This window comes from Sylvia atricapilla, chromosome 5 (assembly GCF_009819655.1).
Source record: "Sylvia atricapilla isolate bSylAtr1 chromosome 5, bSylAtr1.pri, whole genome shotgun sequence".
Lineage (NCBI taxonomy): Eukaryota > Metazoa > Chordata > Aves > Passeriformes > Sylviidae > Sylvia > Sylvia atricapilla.
The window spans coordinates 63,712,797-63,728,547 of record NC_089144.1 but is presented as its reverse complement, the minus strand read 5'-3'; the positions used below and the strand labels follow the sequence as shown (position 1 = coordinate 63,728,547).

The 15,751-nt window shown below is 48.0% G+C and overlaps 1 protein-coding gene across 2 annotated transcripts in view; it reads left to right on the top strand.

Moving 5' to 3' along the window:
• Positions 1-15,751, top strand: part of HIPK2 (homeodomain interacting protein kinase 2) — a 130,776-nt gene that overhangs the window by 104,684 nt on the left and 10,341 nt on the right. The window contains exons 8-12 of one of the 2 annotated variants that reach the window (XM_066319776.1): positions 2,445-2,571; positions 4,063-4,184; positions 8,415-8,557; positions 8,871-9,047; positions 11,514-11,792. In XM_066319776.1, coding sequence (XP_066175873.1) covers positions 2,445-2,571; positions 4,063-4,184; positions 8,415-8,557; positions 8,871-9,047; positions 11,514-11,792 — 848 coding nt within the window. Of the gene's footprint in view, positions 1-2,351; positions 2,572-4,062; positions 4,185-8,414; positions 8,558-8,870; positions 9,048-11,513; positions 11,793-15,751 lie in introns of both variants that reach the window. The other variant, XM_066319775.1, reaches the window with a different exon arrangement.

The window sequence follows — 15,751 nt, the reverse complement described above, 5'->3', positions numbered from 1 at the left end:
TGGGGTGATAAATCCTGCTTACTTGGGAGGTTGCTATGGGGAAAAGCTCATTAGCCCCTTAATGCAGCAAACAGTTCTTCACTCCCTGGGTCAGGCAGAAGTATTTGTGATCTCTTCTTCAAATTGGCATTGAAGTAAAATGAATTTAAACACTCTGTGACAGACATAGCACTGTAACTGATCAACAGGAAAGAAGAGTTTAGGGATAATGTTTATTCTTACCTCTCATTGCTTTTACTCCAGGGGCCACAGCTGATGTGGGTACTGTGTGCACGTGCCCCCACTAGAAACACGTTGCACACTAGTTTGGTGGGCTCTGGCTTTATAATCTGGTTTTATAATCTGGCTTTGTATAAGTTTGACTTGTCCCAGTGTTGAGGGGTGCTGTGTTAACGAATTTTATGTGACTAGCAGCCTAAGTTGTTTGCTATGGTACTGTATTACAGCAGGGAAGGAGAACTCTCCAGGGAGACCACTCTAGGAGATGAAGCTCAAGAAATAGCTGCTGTTTTTGAAGCCTTTTGGGAACAGGCTGTTCAAGATTCACTGTAGAGATTGCAGGTGGCATTGCGGAAATGGTGTTTGGAAAGCAAGGGAGCTAAAGGAGTCTGTGTAGATGTGCAGGATGCTCCTGTGTCAGACTTCTTGACTCAGATCTTGATACCTGTGATCACAGAAGGTACTTTGAAACAATTCAGGCAGGCGCAGACAGAGATAGGTATGACTTGGTGTGAGAGGGTATTAGTTACAAATACCAGTTCCCTTTCTAGGCTCTTTCTGAGATACTGACTAAAGAAATGTGTGCTACATGCTCCCTTAGGCCCCAGCTGCGGGGCAGAGACACCATTTGTACCAGAGTTACCTGTAGGAAAGGCAGACTTGCTTTCATTTCCACACATTTCACTTGACATTGAGATCAGTTGTTGGCTGGGGAGATCCGTGGTGATTTCTGAATTCTCGTATGGGGCGTGTGTTCTGAGCAGAACCAGTGTGCCCAGTGTTCCTAGAAGAATTGGTAGAAATACTTTGAGGAAGGTTGTTTTAATTTGAACTAGCTCAAAGCCTTTCACAGTTCTCTTCAACATACCACTCGTCTTTGGCTTTCTTTTGTTACCTATCTCAGCAAAATATCTGGGGATTGCCTCCTTCCCCTTATGGCTTCTGAGATTACAAGTGTGGGAGCTGCTGTGGCTGCTGCTCAGTGTGATGTACAGGAGAGCAGATTGCACTTCACAGCCTCTGCACCAAGAGGGGATAAGGAGAAGGAAGATATATTTTGTTGTCACATCCTTCGTGGCTGTGGCTGTGGCAGTGCAGCATGGGTCCAGTGGCAACCAGGGCAGTGCAAAATGATTCTTAGTCTGCTCTCTCCTGTACCTTGATCAAACTCTCCTCCTGGGTTTGTACATTCACCATGAGAAACTGTTGTCTGACCTCTCCCAGCAGGGTTGCTGGCGTGTTTGGACAGAGGGGAAGGATTGACTCTGGTCTGGTAGTGTCTGGCTCCCTGGGCACGCATCTTAAGAACATATATTTAGAGCAGTGGCAGAGCTGATTAGTTGCCTGCAACTGTTAGACTCAATCCAAATTAAAAAATAAAAAAATAAAAAAGTCTTCAGATGTCTAGATTTTTGCAGAACTCTGGGCTTTTTTTTTTTTTTGGCTTTGAAACATTCCCTACTGGAGTTTCTGCTCTAAGAGATTTTAAAGATGATTCAAGTGAAGTTTGGACTTCACAAGTATTAGCATTACCTCCTGTTATGCCTTCAGATTACTCAAATTCCAGACATAATTGAAGGGGCATGTGCCATCTTAGATACGAGATATCTAAGAAGAAAGGCCAGGATGGAGTTTCCCTCTCAGGGTGAGATTTCACAGGGCATGGAGGTGCTGGGTCTATGTTACCTAAGAAAAGTGAGCAGCTTCTAGAGCTACATACATGATGAGTGAACAATGTGATTCGTGGATAGCAGCATTTTCTGAGCCCATCGTCATCATGCTGCAAATCAGAGCCAGTTTTGGGTGGGAAAGGGGCTGCAGTTCTGCTGTGGGGAACGTGCTGTGTCTCTGAGCAGTACAAGCAGAGCCGTGTGGCCAGAGGTCCCATGGCATGGTGCAGCAGTGGTCACTCAGGCAGATTGTGATCCTTTCCCAGCACTGCCCTTGTCTCTTTACTCCTCGGCGTCCTGTTCTACCTCTCGTCTGCCGTTTTGGTTTGGTTTCTATTTTACCTTACACTATTTTACTTCATTATTTTTTTGGATTTTGCTTCTTCCAGCGTACCCATCTCCCTCATTTTTTTGTTTGTTTTTTTTTGTTTTGTTTTGTTTTAATTCCCGTCATTCCTTTAGACCACCAACCTGGCTCCCACCTCCTCCAGTGCCACTATTTCCTTAGCCAACCCCGAGGTCTCCATACTAAATTACCAATCTGCACTCTACCAGCCCTCAGCGGCGTCCATGGCTGCGGTGGCCCAGCGGAGCATGCCCCTGCAGACGGGAACGGCGCAGATCTGTGCCCGCCCAGACCCCTTACAGCAAGCCCTCATCGTCTGCCCACCAGGCTTCCAAGGTAAGGGACAGCACCACCAGCTCTTGGCCCCCTTGGAAATGAGTTTGCTCGGTGCAGGTCAGATGGCAGAAAGAAGGGCTGGCCTAGTAAATCAGAGCAGTGTGGTTGTTGCGGATGGATGTGTTTGTGTTGGCAGAGGATCTTGCAGGCACCTCTAAGGTCCTGAGTTGGAGGCAGCTGATAATGAGAAGGGGCTGGGGGAGAATATGTGATACTTGTCTTTCTTTCCCTGAACAAAGCTTAAGGCACTTCTGCCATTCTTTGGTAAACTTGAAAGCTTTCCCACACAATACCAGTAAATCAGTACATATGTAATGGGTCATACTGTCACTTCTCAGTGACTCGACTGCTAAAAGGGGAACTCGGGAGGGTAATGCAGCAGGGAGTGTGGTGCTGGTGGAGACAAGAGTTCTCCCCCATAACAGATGCTCATGACCATTTATGAGGTCAATTCCCTCAGCTCCAGCCCTGCTGCAAACAGCTCTGCCTGTGCATCCTGGCGGTGGGAACTATTGTCTGACAACTTGGGACATGCTCAGTGTTAACCACTTGTCCTTCTGTTAACTTTACATGCAGTAGCAGTTTGGGAAAACTAGGCAAGTATCTGTAGGAAGTGGTCTAAATAGACCTCAGTTCAGCGGGTGCAACTTTTGCTCTTCATTTCTACAAGCCTGTCTGTGCATCAGTCTCCAGGCACTTGTTAAATGTTCTGCAAGATTATCAAAGCTCTTTTGAACTAGAGAAGTTTAGCTAGACCTCTCCTGCATGGCAGAAGTGTGCATCTCAAGGGTTTGACTTCAGCAGTGGAGTATGTAAGCAACCATCTTCAGCTTGCTGCTTTGAGAAGGCTCCAGAGCAGAGGAGGCAGCACAGGCTGTGCCATGCACTGAGGTGCTGGCAAAGGAAGCTTCCTCCAGCTCAGTAAGGCTAATGTGGGGCTCAGCCAGCAGTGACTGGAGTTTAGGGTGTGCTAGAGCCTTTTAAATATGAGTCCCATGAAACTGTGCTAGAGAAAATCCTCTGTCTGCATCGAGGCTGAGAGAGTATGGAGTTCTGGATTCCCATCCCGCTTTGGTGTGAAGAGAGCATTCTCATACAGCAGTGGGTTTTGGCTGACAGAGACCATTTCTTGTTAAACCAGAGAATATGGGGAAGAGGAGAGGAGCCATTCACTCCCCTCTTTTCCTTTTCTGCCTGTGCACACTGTATTGCAATATTTCCTGTGCACTTGAAGTAAACTCAGCCAATCCCTCAGTGCCTTTGGAAATGTCTTTTCTGCACCTTTACACACCTATCATGTCTGTGAACATTTGATGGACATCTTTGGGCCAGGGTAGAACGTGGCACTCCGATAGCTGATTATTCAGAGGGACTGAGCACTACAATTTCAGTGGACATCAGCGGGTGCCTTTATGCTCCTCTGAGAGGCAGCCCCTGTTCCTGGCAGTGCTGCTGGTGGCTTATGCTGTGCCTTCTGTGCTGGTGGAACAGGGTTACAAGCCTCCCCTTCGAAGCACGCCGGGTACTCGGTTCGGATGGAGAACGCCGTGCCCATTGTCACTCAGGCTCCCGGGGCCCAGCCTCTTCAGATCCAGCCGGGACTCCTCGCACAGGTAAGGAATTGGAAAGGCACCGAGCTCAGCAGGTATTTACTGTGTTGTTTAGCTCTTGGAGGCTGAGGAGAGAGGCTTTCTCTGAGGGCCTTCTGTGGTGCAGTTCGGAGATGCGGGCATGTCGAAATCTCCCCCAGCTCATTGTTCAGCTCAAAGACTGTGTCAGAGTTGCAAAAGCCGCTGGAAAAACCCTTTCTCTTTCTGCTTTTCTACCGAAATCAGTGGGAAAGCCTCAGGGAAAGCAGTGTCAGGCCTCTGCTGTGAAGGAACTAATAATAACCTCCTGAACTCATAATCTTGGGGGTAGTTTGCAGCCAGGAGTTGCACTGGTGAATTGCATGCTGCTTATAAATATCTTTCATGCTTTAAGTTTTCACCGTTCTGTTTTATGAGCACCTCTGATCTTGAGGTATGAGAGAGATACAGGAGGCAGAGGCAAGGGCCCCACACTCAAGGAGCTCTCCTTGTCAGCAGTTCTTATTGGCACAATTGTCTGAAATACTCTCACAGGAAAAGCATGGTTCCTCCTAGAAAAAAAAAACCAAACAGGAATGGTTATTACTGATTATATGCACAACCTCAAGGGGTACCCCAGTTCCTCAAAGCAGAGGAGCAGCTCATTCCTCCTTATGCTGGCTTCAGTGAATCTGCCTCAACAGTTTTTGAGCTGGCACCATGGTACCTCTGCTGATACCAGACAGGGAAGAAAGAAAACCACCTAGTGTACTTAAAACTAAGTTGTGCAAGCTGGAAAAGATGACCAGCTGGTTACAAAGGCACGTCTCTGTCTCAGGCTTGTTTGATCTGCCATGCCAGCACATTGATATGCAGTCAGGTACCAGCAGACTTCAGGGTTTACGCCTGTGCGTTGCACTGCTGGGGTAAGACTGTTGGTTTCCTTGCCTTCCTTTGCCAGCTGCCAGTCACACTTATCTGGTGAAGACAGATCAAAATGCAACTTGCAGTCTGTGTGATTTCCATCAGCTAGCCTGCCCTGCCCCTTCTCAATAGCAGAGCCTTTGTCAGAGAGCTGTCTGAAACATCACACCGATCTCTGCTGCAGCCTGTTGTAACAACTGACATGGGCCACCTCCCTTGTTTGGTAGGAAGGGAGAGCCTAAGAGGCAGGGAAACAAAAGCCATGGCAAAGCAAGGAGCACTCCGTGCAAGCTCAGTGGCTGGCACCTCCTGCTTGTGCAAGAAGTCAGCCAAGGCAGTGAATGAAGGAGGTCACAGAGGCTTTAGATGTCCCCACCATTCAGCCCAAGCTCCTGTGGTGTGCTGTCCTTTGGGGCTTGAAAGGGTGAGGGCTGGATCTGAAACATCTCAAAGACAGCAAGATCCTGAAGTATCTTAGTATCTCCAGCTCCTTCTTTCCTCTCATCGTGGGCTTGTTGGGCTCCACACAAGTGAGGAATGTCTGGTAGTAAAGCTCCTCCTGAGCACCCTCTGCCCACAAGTTGCCAGTTTCAGTGCTGCCTCTGCCACGTGAGCACCCGTTTCATGGGCTCCCCCTTGCATACTTTGTACTGACATTTCATTCACTGTCACTTCCAAAGGGGAATTCTGGCTGTTTCTGGGAAACACTCCTCACTTGCACATATTTTTAATTTTTGAGGTAATAAAAAAGAGGAGATACGCCTGTTGCTGTGCCTGCTGTCTCATGCGATGAGAAATGTGAGCTGTCTCTGATGGCAGGGTGCTCTGATTGATGCTGGTGGCATCTGGTGTCCGTGGGCCTCGCTCGGTTCGGGCTGAGCAGCTGGTCTGATAAACAAATCTGTACCCAATTCCAGTTTCCTGAATGGAAAAACACAGCTTCTTTGTGATGCATTGTAGTCACATCTGATCTCGGCGGCTGCGTGTCTCCCTCCCAGCAGAGAGCTGCTCCTCTCATGCACAGCTGCTTATCTAATGCTCTTCAGCCTGGGCCGGGCGGCTGCTGCAACTGCGAGACGAGCGGCCCCGGCAGAGTGCAGCGCCTCCAGAGCCCACTTCTGCCTGTGCCCTGCGTTATCTGTCCCGCTGATGAGGCATGGCGCTGCTCCTCGTGCTCCCAGAACTGTGTAGTGCCATCAGGCTTTCTCTCCTGCCCAGCACGTGGCACAGGTTTCTGTGTTTGCACTCCTCAGGATGCCTGCAGCATCCCAGTGCAGCTGGCATCCAGTTCTCCCTGTGCATTTTGTACAAGAACAGCTGTCCCAGATGAGGGACAGAGGGATCCAGGGCAGAGGCACTGACAGAGCTTGAGCATCACGTCTGGCAGCTGTGTGTCTGCAGCCTGTGGCGTGGAGCTAGGCAGTGCAAGGCAGAACAAGCAGCCTGATGATGCAGGGTCAGTGGCTAAAGTAACTTGTTTGTAACTTCTCTGGATCTCTTTTCATCCTCTCAGGCAAGTGTGATCCACATATTGTACGCAGAGAAAGGAGACTGATCCTGTCTTTACTAATAGCTCACTGCAGCTTCAGATCTCAAAAGCGGCAAAGCTGTTCAGTTTTCCAGCAGGCTTCCATGGTGTGACCCAGAACTGTCCCCTGCCCTAGAATAACACCCTGGATTCTTGATTTTCTCTCCTTTTAACTCCTTCCCAACAACACTTCCTACAGATGTCCTGCTACTGGCTTTCAGAACATTATTCCGTTAGTTGTTTCTGCTCTGTATCTGAAGTATGAGCTTGGTCGCTCCAGGAGGCCCACCATCTCCTGAGGACAAGGGCCAGGGCATTGCTCTACCACCCCAGCAAAATGTCATAGTAATGCACTAACTGGGAACAGGCTGCAGCTGCCAGCACGAGCCTTCCATGTGTAAGCACAGCACACTGTGCTGGTGGATCAGCCTAGACAAGTCTTATCTGCAGATTAAATGATTCAGTGGTCCTTACCTAATAAGTGAGGAATTTGTGCCTAGGCCCTGACACTGCATCTAAATTTATGCACTGCAGTCGGACAAGGAGCTTAGATTTGTTCCATTCCCTTCCTGAAAAGGGAGGAAGCCGTTTTGTCTGCAAGTAAATCCAGGTAGTCCTCTGGGATTGACTGCAACAGTAGTTCAGTCTCCTCTTTTAAAGCAAAGCTGAGGTTAAAAAAAAAAAAGAAAAAAGAGAATAATAAGAAGGCTTTTTTCCTCCCTGATCTTTTTGTGCCTTTGCCTCATCCTTTTACCTGCTCCAGGCATCACCAGTTCATGGTTGTGGCTCCCTAGATGAATGGCTCTCAGGAGCCTTGTGACTCTCCATCCTTTGCAGATGTCACTGAGAGGCCTCACTGTAGCAGCCTTTTCACGTAACTCAACAACACAAAAAGTTACAAGATGGTCAAACTTAGGAGTAGAACTGGGAAAAGATGGGTTTTTTTGCTGGGTGGATTGTTTTGTGTCACTGGGGGATAGGAGGGAATCATGGGGACAGTTCACATGATCTTTGTGAGGATGGAGAAGGAGATAAACGCATGCCTGGAAGAAGCCTCCCCTCAAATTTTGCCTCCTTAGAGCAGTGAGAAGAACACAATACAGGTCCAGCACAGTAGTGCAGGTTGGGACTAAGGTGGGCTGTAGCTGTTACACCCGAGTTCCTCAGCCCAGCAGTGAAAAGCTGCATTTGGGCAGCACATAGCTAAGAAAGGTTCCCCAAGTCCAAAAACAATGATCTGACTTGCGTAGGGTCACTGGAGCAGGATAACCTGTGTCATGCCTGTGGCAGCCCAGCTGGAGGGGTGATTGCACAGCAGAATGATGGCTCAACTCACGGGGCAGAGATTTTCACCCCTCTGAGAGGGGGGAAGAAGTTGGAGAACACATGGGAAGGACAGGCATGCAATGTGTAGCTGTGCATTACTTAAGAAAGTAAGCTGGCTCTAGAAAGGGGAAATTAACAATGGAACCATAATGCCTAGCTGATCTAGAGAGTCAAAATTAGAAGGTGCAAAAAACTTAATGTTTGGGTTGAAATGCCATCAAGTTTTGATCCCTTCCATTCCCAGTTTAACCTAAAACACAGCTGCTGCTTTGTATGGCAGGGAGTTTTTTGCCCCTCCTTTGCATTCTTTATATTGATAACTATTCCTGCTTAAACTGTGGTTTCCTAGCAGTGCTTGTCACTTGTGACTGAAAGGCGCTAAGAGCTGTGTGGTATGACCATGATCATTGCTAGGGGCCCCAGCTGAGCCTGGACCATGGCTCGTGTTCAGTGCTCGATGCCTTTTGGTAAGGAGTTGCTCTCCCTCTGTCTGACAGCAAGCCTGGCCCAGTGGCACTCAGCAGATCCTGCTCCCTCCCGCCTGGCAGCAGCTGACCGGGGTGGCCACCCACACTTCTGTCCAGCACGCCACCGTCATCCCCGAGTCCATGGCAGGCACCCAACCGCTGGCAGACTGGAGGTAAACTGGAGGTGCTTGGAGGTGCCCTGAAGTACCCACAGGTGCTGGAGGAGGCGTGAGGGCGGGGGTCTTGCAAGGCTACAGGGCTGAGGGGAGGAGGGCTGCAGCCTGAGAGCCGCGGGAGACTGCTCCACGCCTTTGGAGCGGAACGCCGTGCCCACACCGCTCCTTCCGTCTGTTCCCTGGGGAAACCATCCTGGGAAGGCCCTGGAGGAGAGGGCACCGCAGGGAAGGGTGGCTGGGGGGAGGCTGCGGAGGAGCCTGCTGAGCAGCCTCGGGTTGCCTTCTCACAGCCTGTGTCCCCGCTGTGCAGGAACACGCACGCCCACGGCAGCCACTACAACCCCATCATGCAGCAGCCCACGCTGCTGGCCAGCCACGTGGCGCTGCCCGCCGCCCAGCCCGTCAACGTGGGCGTCGCTCACGTCATGCGCCAGCCGCCCGCCGCCGCCTCCGCCAGGAAGAGCAAACAGCACCCGTCGGCTCCACGGTGAGTGCCTGCGGCTCCGGGCCCGCTGCTCCCTGCCACGGCAGCCTGCTGGTGGGACTGGAGCTCCCTGACACCCCTAGGGCAAAACGGCTGGTGTCCACAGCCCCCGAGGGAGGAGAGCGCATGTTTTGGGATGGGGCTCTTCGCTGCCTCGCCTCTTCCGTACCCAGGATGTAGTCACGGGTGTTTTATACCCAGTGAGCATCATTTTTAGTGGCTGGAGGAGACGCAGAATGGGAGGCTCAGGCCCTGTGCATACAGCTTGTTGCACTGCTGCAATTACCCACAGCCTTGTAGTCCCAATGATTTAAAAATGTAACTGTATTCCCAGTCAGTGTGGCGCAGTGCCCAGTTGCCACACCTTTTCTTCTTACATCACCTTGAAGAAGCACTCCTGAGGTGCAGCATCTGCAGCTTGAGGGGGCTGTGTCTTCAGGAACATGATGTGTGCACACAAGATCTGCCTTTTCAAAAGCAGTGGGGTGGTTACAGTCTTCTGAGCTTTATTGCCACAGGGATTGGAGGACTGGGGTGGCTTTAGGCCACCTGAGCTCTCTCTAGCTCCTGACATAGGTCATTAGGGCTTGTCTTCAACAGTCCACACCAGCAATAGTTACACGTTATTATACACTGCCGTAATTATAACTATGGCAGCATAGAACAGGAGCGTTTTGTAAGGATATCTCATACAGGGCAGTCCTTGGAATCCGTCATCTCTCAGTAGGACCATTTGGCTCTGGAAGGGGGAGTCTGGGGTTGCTTTCACAGCTCACATGGTAGGATGGTTGCAGTGCCTGTCACAGCGCTGTAATCTTGTTTAGGGGACAAGGCTGTTCAAGGTGTATGTGCAGCTGCTCAGGAGAAGATCCTGTGGTCTGTGCAACTATCACAATTTTTTTTTAAAGAAAAAACACAAAACACTGCAGGGGAGAGATCCAAAATGGGTCACCACTTGTGCAGTGGCAAAAATTTGAGCTTGTGGTTTTCCTGGGTGACTGGACTGGTGCCAGCGGGGCTCTGAGCTCACAACCAGTTTGACTCAAGTTAAGAGGCCACTATTTAAATCCTTCCCATTTATGTGCTCTCTAATGTTGGATTTACTTTGGGTAGGCTCCAGCTGTCTTGGTCTATTCATAACATAGAGAGGCAGCTCTGTCCCCAGCCAGCCAGCAAAAGAGAGTGCCTGTTGCAGCCAGTGTGCCTGTGCAGGGCCTCCCCTCTCCTGTCACTTCCAGGGCGGGGTGCCTGTGTCCAGGAGGAACGGAGCACTCTCAGAGCAAAGGGTTTCTACAGCTTCATTGACTGTGACTCTTTTTGTGCCAAATGAGGAACCGTGCTCCTTTGGAAAGGAGGCTACTCCACGCTGCTCATTGGTATTCAAAAAGCACTTTGAATGCTACTGTGCAGCCATTTGTTATGCAAAAGAGCCTGTGTAAGTTGGTGTAGTGTGATATACTGCCAGGGTGACTTCCTTTTGATGGATGCCACCTATTCCTTTTGTTAGCTTTTGGGCAGGCTGAACATGCAGCCCAGGCCCCACAGTAGAACAAAACCAGAACTTGGGGGTTTTCTTCCTTTTTGAATCTCCAGATGTTCTGCAATAGCAAAAAGAAACACTACCAAGAAAGGAAGTGTGGGAAATTACTGAAATGGGCTTTAGTCAGTGTGCTTTGGTAAATAACCCCATCTGTAGACCTACATTGCACTGTTTGGCTGATAGTTTTGTGTTTGGATCCCTGGTGCAAGTGGGCCTTTTTTGACTGGTCAGGCAGGGAAGCTGAACTAGGAGGACTGGGAATGTTTCTCTACTGTGTAATAAATATATGGTTTATTTCTTTCTGATATGTTGTATGCTGCCTCACACAGGAATGAAACTGAGTATATGTCCTCCCATCTGCGTGCTTTCATCCATGGGACACCACTGTCCTAAAGGATAATGTATTGAGCAGGAAAAGGTCATTGAAAAAGATTCTTAAACAGCAATTCATTTCTGTTTAAAAAAGCAGTTTTCCTGATAAGTGATGGTTGTTTTCCACAAAAAAATTCTAATTTTACCTCTAGTTTTTTCTGGCCAAAAACTACCTGGTGATGATGCATCCATGCAGGATACAGGAGGAAGGGATTTTCATTTGCGTGGTTCTTCCTCCTGTGTCAGCCATGCTGTGCCTGCCTTTGTTCAGTCTGCCTGGGCTTCGTGGCTGGCCTTTACCCTCCCAGTGCAAACTCCTGATAGGCAGAAATTTCATCTGGAAATTTCCAGGGAAAGCAAGTTTGAATTTTTTATTAAAATAAACTACTTTTCGGCCAATTACGCGAATAAGTCGTGCAAGGCGCTGTCTTTGAAGAAGCGACTGTGCCAGTTCTGCAGTTTTCCTGGACCGCTGCTGAATCAGAGGCCAGGACTCACAACCACGGCGACGGGCAGAGTTTTAGCCAGCTAACGCTTCTCCCCCGTTTCTCTCCCAGCAATGCCTCCACCTATGAGGTGTCGTCCTCCCAGTCCATGGGCTCTCCGCAGCGGTCGAAGCGCGTGAAGGAGAACACCCCTCCGCGCTGCGCCATGGTGCACACCAGCCCTGCCTGCAGCACCTCGGTGACGTGCGGCTGGGGCGACGCGGCCGGCAGCGCGCGGGAGCGGCAGCGGCAGACCATCGTCATCCCCGACACCCCCAGCCCCGCCGTCAGCGTCATCACCATCAGCAGCGACACGGATGAAGAGGAGGAGCAGAAGCATGCGCCCACCAGGTGAGCCGTGCTCCTCTCTGGGCTCCTCTCCGTGTGCAGGGGAAGGGGAGAGGGGCGTGGAAGTGCTGGAGTTGCTGTAGGGTTCCCGGAGCTACCTTTGTGTCTCATTGGGTTGTCTTTGATTTGTGAGGAAAATTACTAGCTGAGGGCTCTACAGGTTCAGGTGATGCTCCCATCCGTGCTGTACGTTTGCTGTGTGACCTTGGAGAAGTGCAGTAGTGTCTCCACACCACAGTGTCTCATCTGTCAGAGGAAAGACCAGTTTTCTCTATATCCTTTTTGTGGAAAACTTTATATATCCTATATCTATACCCTTTTTGTGGAAGACTTTAGATAGCCTGTGGTGGATGAGCCTCTGTGAGATGTCTGTTTAAAACAAAGAACAGAAAGAACGGCTTGGAAGGAAGGGACCTTAATTTTGCCTTTCCTCTTTACAAGTGATCCAGGCATCTGTAAAGAGCATTACATGACATCTTCCATATGCTTCTTCCATATTTTCTTTAAAAAGCTCTCAAAAACAGCGGTTCTGTCATAAATGCTCAATAATGATAAGTATATCGCGAGAGAGTTGCTCAGTTTTGATTGTGTTGCCAGAATATCTTTAAGCTGTAGTAAAAGTGGCAGAAACTGCTTTTTGTCTGATTCTGCAGAGAGGCATAGATGAGGCTAGAAAGTGGTGGCTGAGTGTGCACCTCAGAGAATTAACTCATCCTGGTGAACAGCATGGCCCAGGACTGCTGCCACTGCTGATCATCCCTTGTGGATCAGAAAGGACTTAATTTTCTAGGACTGTCCTTTCAGCACCTTTCATCACATGCAAGTGCTCTGGGTTTCCCATCTGATGCCAGTCACAAGACATCGCTCTGCTTTGTAAGATGTAGAGAAGTAGCTTTGCAAACAGCTGAATGTTTATACCATCTCTATATTGGTAACTGAGATAGGAAACTTTTAACCTTATCCTTCCAGTGTTGTTGAGAGAGGATTATTTTTTTACTTATTTAGAACACAGTCCATGGCAGATTTGCCTTTAATCACTAGAGATACCTCTCTGTCTCTCTCTGCATCTTTGCAGTGTGGTGATAAGTGAAGCCTGCAAATGTGCACAGAACACATGAGACACATTTGGCCTCCAGGAGCTAAAAATCTGTAAAGAAAAGCCATATGATTCAGGCTGGAATTTCAGCATGCTTCCCAAAAGCCACCACTGCTTCCCATTCCTCTCTCTTTGCTAGTGAACTCCACTGGGCAGCAAGAGCTCAGTGCCTCTCAAAGTCAGCCTTGCCATGAATGCAGTGGTTCACAGGACAGTGTAACATATTTCACCTGAAAAAAAACCAAAAAAACAAAAAAACAAACCCCCTAAAATTCCTACAGCATTCCTTGCTTAAATGGGGCAGGAAGGCATGTTTCCAGAAAGAGTTGCATGAAGACCAGTGTGAAAGTCAGGGGGACTATAAATAAGGAGCCTCTACTTCCAGGGCTCCTCTGTGAAGGAAGGGCAAGACAAAAGAGATGCTCAAAAACTCAAGGGCCGTGGGAGGTCTTTCAAAGCATGTTTACCCACAGTGCTGATTCCAGGCTTTGGGACATTATGTGGAAATCCTTAGATTTGCCATCTAGGTGTCATTCTTGGGTCCAGGGAGGAGTGAAGGAAAGAGCTGGGATACTGCAGCCACTTCAGCCGATGGTTGTCTCCTCTGCTTCAACTTTGCTGCCATCTGACCAGTTCCTTTACTCAGTGCTTCTCCAGAAAGACAGACCGAACAAAGTTCAGGAACATGTCTGGAAATTGAGTTGGGAGTTTGAGGCATTAAAAGATTTGGGTCTGCTGAAGGGCTTGGAAGGTTGTCCTGGGAGCCAGACTTACATAAACAAACTGGCTTTGATATGACTAAAGCATATTCCGGACACGTTCCTGCCTGGGATCAGATCCCTGGCTACTTTTTGTATCCATATGGCATATCTATAGAGTGCCAGGGTGCCAGCATTCCAGAAAGGTCAGAGTGTAAGAGCTAGATTTGATTTCTGAGCTCTGTAGAGACATTTTGCATGGACATGAGTGAGTTAAAATGCCTGTGCAAATGTAACCAGAGCAAATGGAGAACTAGAGGTAGAGACACAGGTGGAGAACAGCATGGCCAGAATGAGAATTTTTTGGTTAAAGTCTCCAGGAGAACAAAATTAATTTGCTTAGTACCTTTTGACATGGGAAGGTGTAAGACCAGATTCTCAGCTGGAGTGAGAGCGTAGCTTCCAGTCAAGGAAGCTGTATCAGCATTTAATGCCAATGAATTTTGTCCCTGCTGAAGTTGAAGTCTTTCTCATTGAAAGTTTGTCTCATTCAGGAAAATTCCTCTAAGTTTTCTTACTTGCCAATTTTTTTGGCTCCAAGAAAAATGGGAGTGACAGTGAAGTATGTGCTTAATGTAATCAGGGCCCAAAGGTTCAGCATCTGAGTTGAAAATGAAACCATGCAAAGAATGCATTGTCTGGCTCATATATGCAAATATTACCATATTGGGCAATTGCTGTGGTGTGGGGGTGAAAAGTAAGGAATCACTTGAAACGTGCTGTTTTTCACATCCTAGAAACATTAGCTTTTTTCTATGTTAGAATATAGAAATCATATGGCATTTGACAGATCAAAGGTAATTGCCTGATCACATCTTACTGATAGCAGTGGTAACTTCGCATTAACTTTGCTGTCATTGAATCAACTCCTGAATTTGCTACAGCACTTCTTTCTTTTACTTCTTACAGGGCTAGAAATTACCCTTTGACCCATGAGACGAAATGTGTTTATTTTATTTATTCCTTAGTGAACAGAGATTAGTTGTGAGAAGTAGTAGATCCTTTGACGATGTAAGAGTTTGTCAGTCTCAGTTTAAGAAGTACTGGTAATGCTGCTAAAATACGATACTGCTGATGCAGTAAAGGAGCCCTACAGCTTCAACTTGCTCAGACAGAAAATCCTTTCTGTAATACCAGAGCAGCAGAGAGAGCTTTTTTTATACAGGGAATGCACATTTTTTTATTGGTGAAAGAAAAATCTGAAAATTTGTGATGTGGGTAGGATTTTCCTTCTCCTACTGAAGGGTAGGAAGTGTTGTGTGTTTATGAAATAGCAGCTGATCAGGAAGGCAGGGCAGCACATTGCTCGTTCTGCACTGTTGGTGAGTGTAACTTGGTGTGTGATCTTTATAAAATCAATAGTCACCTGAAAATGTTGGCCTCCTGTTGGCTAGATGGTGTGAGATGAGCTCTGGAGGACCTGCTCGGTGGAGCCTTGTCAAAGGGGGCCATCTACTGGGCCCCAGCCCCGTGCCTAAGGCACAGTCACTGGGGAGGAACCTCAGCTACAGTTCAGCGTCCTCAGAGAGATTGCCAGAGATCTTCAGGGGGCAAATTCCTGATTAGAAAAGTCAGTTCATCAAAAGCAAGGCATTTTTGCTGGCTACGTTGATTTTTATTCTAGTAATACACTCAACACAATGAAATCTGGAAGAGCTTCAAAACTGCAATGAGTTTTGACTTTTGTTTAAGGGAAGAAGGTGCCAGGGAATTAACTAATTAGGTAGACTTCTCATTTCTGGTTTAATGGAGGGTTTTGTTCCTTCAAAATGTAAGCGAAAAATAGGAAAATTAAATTAAAATGGTCAAAATAAAAAGGGAACATTTTTACCAAATGGAACTGTTCTTACCTGGTTTCTGCTGCTCACAAAAAGTTTTGCATGTGATATTTTGTCCTATAGAACAGCAGGAGGAAAATGGCTTATAAAGAGCATTATAAGAACAGGAAACAGTTTTGTCTCCGTGTTTGTTCAATGACTCTCAGCTCAGAATACTGTACAGAGAGATTTAATAGGGGAAAGAGACTTTCGGTGCTGTGCTATAAGATAACAACTCCAAATGGTTATTATTCTGAATTGAAGATATTAGGTCTAACCATTACTTGTGAA